The sequence below is a fragment of the Mchenga conophoros genome, linkage group LG1 (assembly GCF_057382185.1).
Source record: "Mchenga conophoros isolate Kocher_MC1m ecotype Shallow Benthic linkage group LG1, M_conophoros_male_GT1.1, whole genome shotgun sequence".
In the NCBI taxonomy this organism is placed as follows: domain Eukaryota; kingdom Metazoa; phylum Chordata; class Actinopteri; order Cichliformes; family Cichlidae; genus Mchenga; species Mchenga conophoros.
Genome location: NC_140526.1, coordinates 36,653,679 through 36,660,339, shown reverse-complemented (window position 1 = coordinate 36,660,339; position 6,661 = coordinate 36,653,679). Strand labels below are relative to the sequence as shown.

Sequence of the window (6,661 nt, the reverse complement as noted above, 5' to 3'; positions counted from 1 at the left end):
CCGGCGGAGCTCACGGGCACGTCACTGCAACCCCCCCTGACTTCTGCTCCACGGCTGATGAGTGACCCCTCAGCTGGGACTCTCCTCAGCTCTTTCTGGGACAGTGGCGCGGCTGCCCCTCTGTTGGTCTTCCTTGGTCTCTTGTGTTCTGAGGGCCTCTGGATGTCTGGAGTTTTGATCTCCTCCATACCTGCTTCATGCCCTGGAGGGCGGGGCTGTGGCTCCCCACACCCTCTAGCAGATCATTACATGAAGGAACCTTTTAAAAAACAAGCACGCTCATGCTCACAGGTGTACACACGGGTGCTCACACACACAAACTACACCCTTTTTGGCTCCTACCTCAAAGCACACTGTGCGCTGTCGATCTTACATGCTGCACAATAATGTTTAATATTTAGTATTTACTGTTATATTCCCATAGATCATCGTGATGTTGTTTATTGTGTTGCTCTTTTTTTCCCTTCTGCTTGTTTTCTCTTTTTTCTTTCTCAACAGGTGATCCAGGTGATTGATATTTGTATTTTTTGTCTGCTTATTTTGTTGGTTTTTGTTTTCTGCCCTTTATCCCCGTCCCTCTTCCCCGCTGTTTTTCTTTCCCTCTTTCTCCCCTTTCTATTCTCTAGTCAAGTCTGTCCCGTATTTAGCAAGTGAAAATAAAATAAAATAAACAATAAAAGGTGAAACAAATGGACCATTACGGCAAGGTTGGGATGGTCCATTTGGTAAAGTAAATCCGTTGGGCATCTTTCTTCGCCTTTAGACAATAATTCTGATGGCAAAAGAACCAAACGGAACAGGCAAAAAAACATAAATAAATAAATAACAACGATGTCAACGATGCAACCCACCCCGCGCACTGTCTGTTCAGCCTCCTGCCCTCTGGAAAGAGATACAGAAGTCTCCGCTCCCGCACTACCAGGCTCACCAACAGCTTCATCCACCAGGCTGTGAGACTGCTGAACTCTCTTCCCTCCCGGGTCCCAGCCAGTAGAATCACCAGATTGGCAGAAGTATAGGAAGACAGATTGGACTCTACCCCCCCACCCCCACCCACGCACACTCTCCAACAAGGAAACACTCTCTGAACCAAGAACTGGAAAACATTCCTGACTGGAAACAACTACCTCTGCATTGCAATTGCACACACCTGCTGCTATATATTTTTAGTATTTCTTTTAGCACTATTTATATTATTTATATATTTATTTATATTATTATATTACTATTTATTACCTTATTGTTAGGGCTGTTTTTGTTGTGCATCTGCACCTTATTGTTGTCAATGTCTACGCATGGGACAGTGTGAAACGTAATTTCAATTCCTTTGTATGGCAAGTACATTTGAAGAAATTGACAAATAAAAGTATTCTATTCTATTCTATTCTATTCTATAAATAATGAACATCATTGCTGTCCTTTAATCAGCGGTCCCCAACCCCCAGGCCTCGGACCGGTACCTGTCCGTGAGTCGTTTGGTACCGGGCCGCGAGAGTTGAGGCTCAGGTGTGAAATGTATGGTTTTCAGGGTTTTTATCAGTTTTCAGCATTATTTTGTTATCGTTTTTATCGTTAACTCGGTTTTCCTGGGTCTTTTCACGTGTGTTATGAATAAATCTTCTTTTTTTTTTTTTTGGTACCGGTACTAGTTTTATTTTGTTGCATTTATCCGTGAAAATATTGTCGGGCATAAACCGGTCCGTGGCGCAAAAAAGGTTTAACAAGTCCAACCTCTTCTACAGAAAAGATTCCCCAAATCATGATGCTTCTGAGCTCTTTGCATCAATCAACTTGTTCACAGTTGCAGAAAGAGTCATCCTGCAGCCTTAAGTTCATTTAAAAAAGTTATATCATGATTAACAATAATTGTCAGATTATGAAATATGCTGGAGCTGCACCCCTCTTATTCACGTTTGGATCATTTTAAACTAGAAGAAGTGAAATGTGGGAAAATTTAAGCAGTGCTCTAATAATGGTTGAATATGAAAATCTAATCACCTGTCTTTTGCGGTCTTGTTATAGTCTCTGGGTGGCCACTTGTGGAACAGTCTCAGTTATAGCACAACTTTCCTGCCAGGGAGTAAAAGAGTCTGGCTTCTTTATATGGGTGTTTGCATTTATGCTTATATAAAGTCACACTTTTTTTCTTCAGCTGGTTAAAATTCAGAATAATATAAAATGCAAAAGGCTTGGATAAAGTACTTAAAAAAATCATTCAAAGTTAGGTTAAACACACCTAAAGCAATGTGAAACGACTACCGAAAGATCCAAATGTCTTTGTGTGTGGCACTGGCTGGGCACGTGTATGAAAGATTCATTGAGTTATTCATTCATTCCATCCACCCATTCATTCTCATCCGTTTATTTATTCGTTGTTTTTTAGGGTGACTTTTATTCTGAAGGCGGCCCTTTCAAAATTCTTATTTTGAAATCCGAGAGCGACCTCCCCCCGGAAGTACCCTGCATCATCTGTCCATCCTCCGGGCTGTCAGATGAAGGTTTCAGTTAATCAGTTTGAGAAAAAGATTCTTCGCCGGGTAGGTATGTAGATATCAGAAAGAACAAAACATCGTGAACATGCAAATCCTGACTCCTCATGTTTACTGGGCTCAGCGGCACGGAGAGATTTACCTCCGAGTGGAACTGAGCGATGTCAAGGTAGGACAGTCCCCAACATCCGCCTGACAGCTTTCAGCTCATTGACTCCATATATAATGTTTCAACCTCCACTCCGACGGGCTCGCCGTTTAAATTTGCTTTTATTTTCTTGCTGGTCTGGGTGTTGCTGTTACTTAACGGGAGCTTTCTTCGCTGTGGCTGTACTACAGCGGACTTTGTCGCGGTCACAGCTAGCCAGCCTGGCTGTTAGCTGATGCCGTAGCTACCGTCACAGTTGTAAAATGGATTTATTGACTGATAATACTTACTTCAGCTGGCATGACAAAGCAGACAACCAGAAGAATTCATACACGCTTCTCCTGTGTTCAGAAAAAAAAGCGCATAATTATTTTTTAAGCAAGATTAATACTTCTCGAGGTCAAGGTCCTTCAGCACTAATGGGGTCTAAAATGTAAGGAAGTTTTCTGTAAAGAAGGTAAATGCATTAGTGATAACTGAGTGAAATGACTCCAGAGTGACAGTTGAATTTGGTGTTTTAGAGTTACTTCCTTGTTTTGTAGCTTCTCTCTTTGCAGTTTTCCACCTCTAATGTTTGCTTAAACAAAGCCGAGTTTCAGAGAACTAATATTTCTTTGTTACCGATTATGGCTGTGAATGATAAGGAAATAATAATAATGATATCTATTTGAATTCCCCTCACCTACAAAGTAAGATTTCATTGGACAGTCTAAAACACAAAAATTATTCAGTTTCTCTACAAATATGACCAAAAGACACCTTAAAATCACTAAACCACACTAAGTTGTGAAAATGTTATTTTCTGTACATCCCACCGTACTAACAAATTCTTTAGCAAAAGCATCAAAGGAAAGCTTCTTTTTCTTTTCTTTTTCTTTTGTAGAACTTTGTTGTCTATTAAAAGAATATGAAACCATCCACTGTACTCAGAGATATCAAAAATAGATCACGTCAGCTAAAGTTTGACTTCCTTGTTTTTGTAGATGTGCTTCACTTATTATGTCAGCCGCATGGCCGTGCCATTTGCTATAAGCTTGGCAATGCAAAAATTACTTACAAAGCAACTTTCAGCAGCACTGCAGTTCACAGTGCTCCTCCTAAGAATCAGACATTATAACAAAATGTGAATAAACTATATAAGTAAAGTTAAAAGATGCCAATCAGATAAAAGGTTTTAAACCAGGCTTTTAAAAGAACTTAAAGCTTTCTTGTAGTTTGTTTCTTGGAAGTCGTATAACAACTGATAAGATGCTTTTCTATCTATTTTTGACTGTAGCGGCCCATCTGAGAGGATGACATCACTGATACCTTTATTTGGTTCATCATTTGCTTACAGCTCCCTATATTTTAATTATTTGCTGAATAACTTTAGTGTGTGTCCAGTGTAAACACGTGTGTCTAAACAAGGATCCAGTCTAATGGGCTGAGTTTATAACAGTAGCTTCTTCGACTTCATCCTCCATCTGCTGCACAAATGTCTTATAAAAGATGCATGATGTTTAATGGTTGTTCTGGATCTTGTTTCGGCTCTTAGGATGAAGGGAAATGAATGAAGGGAAACTCAAACAGTCTCAGAGAACACCACCTGTCCTACACACAAGAGTATAAGCAACTCAGAATAACTGCTGTAAAACTCAATAGTACAACATTACCACCTCTAAAGTGGCCGTAAACTTGAATCAACAACTTTGCACCACTTTCAACAAAAACATATTGCAACATAGTTTTGTGTATAGTATTGTACTGCTATGTTTAGCTCTTCATCATAACCTGATCTGACTGTATTGTGAAAGTCTGATGTTGCTCGTCCTTAAAACAAACCTGTAGTTTGAATATTTGATCTTCAGTAAGAGTCAGTGGAGGTAGAAAAGTCTGGTCTTTTCCAGGGCTGAAGGAAAATGCAGAAAAATGCAGAAATAATGTTAGCCAAGCAAATTGACTCGGCAGAAAAAGCACCCAACACTGGATATACTTAGCTTGACCAAGCTACCTCCCGTGCAGTTTGTGGTGACTAAGGCTACGTTCACACTGCAGGTCTTAATGCTCAATTCCGATTTTTTGATCAAATCCGATTTTTTTTTTGTCTGCTCGTTCACACTACAACTAAAATGCGACAGCAAACGCGCTCTAGTGTGAACGCTCAAAGCGGCCCGCATGCGCAAAAGAAGCTGTCACACACAACGAGCTCTGTTTAGACCCAGAGCAACAGTATTGTTTGACTGATGGCCCTTAATATGCAGACTTCGGACTTCGTTTCCCAATTTTTGCTTTAAGTTATTTTGTTATTTACATAATAATGTAAATAACCTAATAATGATCCTTATTGCTGTTTAAGAGAGGAGCGGTGCTTCAAATGATAGCTGCAGATTTCTGTCAGAATCTGCAGATTATACAGTACAAATAAAATGTTCACATTGTCTTCCCAACAGTTTCACTAACATCTACACTGGATGGCCAGGAAGCGTTCGCGATGTCTTCTCGGGCGCTTCTCTGGCGCTGATAATTGGCTTCAGTCTTGTGTCGGTGACGTAAAAGGCGGATTTAATGCGACTTGACCGTTCAAACAGCAGTCGCTTTCTAAAACATCGGATATGTATCGGATTCAGTACCACATACGAAAGTGACCCAGATCGGATTTGAAAATATCGGATTTGCGCCGTTCACACTGTCATAGCATGATCGGATATGGGTCGCATAGGGTCAAAAAAATCGGATTTGATGCGCTTTCGCCTGCAGTGTGAACGTAGCCAGATCGATCGTCAAAGGTTTGCAAACATTTATTTGGCTGATTTGTAAATGCAGATCAACTGCCAGCATGTTTTCGTCAGTCTGAATGAGTCAACAGATATGTGGTTTTCACTGATCTATCACATTTAATTTCTGAAACAGACTGCGTGTATTTACCATCTGGACCCCATTAAATCACACACTAACATCAGACTGACTCCATCTAATGGAAACATTTATGGAATGTTTTAGTGACAAGAACTGAAAACAGATATTGACAAAGTTTTAACTTTGAGGACATCATTTGAAGTTGGAAAAAAATGATGACGTTAATGTTTTGCAATACTTTTGCATCACAGAATGTTAAAAATTACAATAATATCGTAGTGTGAGCGAAGTATTTGAAGTATTGTTATAAATTTGTGTTGTGGGCTATATGAGGATTCTTTTTTCTTTCAACAGAGAATATCACCGTACCTAATGTATCATTTCTACCTCAATGGTTTGTCCACTTTCGGGTTGTGATGGCGGCTTTTGTGTTTTTCAGAATGTCAATATCAACCTGCAAGAACACAACACACTTCAGTTCAGAGGTTGGTACTTCATTTTTGTGCATTTAAGAACAAGAAAATGAAGATTAAATAAGAATGAACTACAGAATGATGCATAACCACAATATACTTAGACAGTTTTGTCTTTTTGTCTTAATGCTTTAGCATTTTTTTAGTGAAAGGTTCTCTACAAATAAAATTTGTACTCACTTTGCTTACTTTACTGTTTAAAAAAACCTTGTACCACAGCACAGGGTCATGGAGCTAAGGGAGATAATGAATACGAGTTCAAGTTGGAGTTCCTGGAACCTGTTAGACCCGAGGTACTGCTGTCTCATTTTTGAAAGTTTTCAAGAATTGATTGGGGTGTTTTTTCCTGCTAAGGTTATGACATTGTGCTAATAATGTTCCTGTCATTCTCCAGTTTTAGTGTGAGTGAATTTGACATGGACACTAACTGAAAAACTGACTTAATTTCCAACAAATAGCTGTAGGTTTTATTTCAACACACACACAGGTTAAACAAAATGTCATGTTATTTAGGCTCGATTTAATACTCTGTTTCCAGATCAAGCACAAATCCACTGAGCGTCAGGTTGACATCAAAATCAAGAAGAAGGAGGAGCGCTGGTGGGACCGGCTGACGCTGCAGGAGAAAAAGCCTCTGTTTCTGGCCCCAGACTTCGACCGATGGCTGGATGAGTCGGACGCTGAGATGGAGCTTCAGGCTAAGGCAAAACGACAAT

At 39.8% G+C, this 6,661-nt stretch overlaps 1 protein-coding gene across 2 annotated transcripts in view; it reads left to right on the top strand.

Annotated features, from left to right (window-relative positions):
* Positions 1-2,454: 2,454 nt before the first annotated feature.
* LOC146583736 (very-long-chain (3R)-3-hydroxyacyl-CoA dehydratase-like) overlaps positions 2,455-6,661 on the top strand; it is a 24,513-nt gene continuing 20,306 nt past the window's right edge. For both annotated transcript variants that reach the window (XM_085276688.1, XM_085276694.1), the window contains exons 1-5: positions 2,455-2,537; positions 2,614-2,658; positions 5,912-5,957; positions 6,165-6,238; positions 6,484-6,648. In XM_085276688.1, the coding sequence (XP_085132814.1) occupies positions 2,493-2,537; positions 2,614-2,658; positions 5,912-5,957; positions 6,165-6,238; positions 6,484-6,648 (375 nt within the window). In that variant the 5' untranslated portion in view covers positions 2,455-2,492. The remainder of the gene's footprint in view (positions 2,538-2,613; positions 2,659-5,911; positions 5,958-6,164; positions 6,239-6,483; positions 6,649-6,661) is intronic.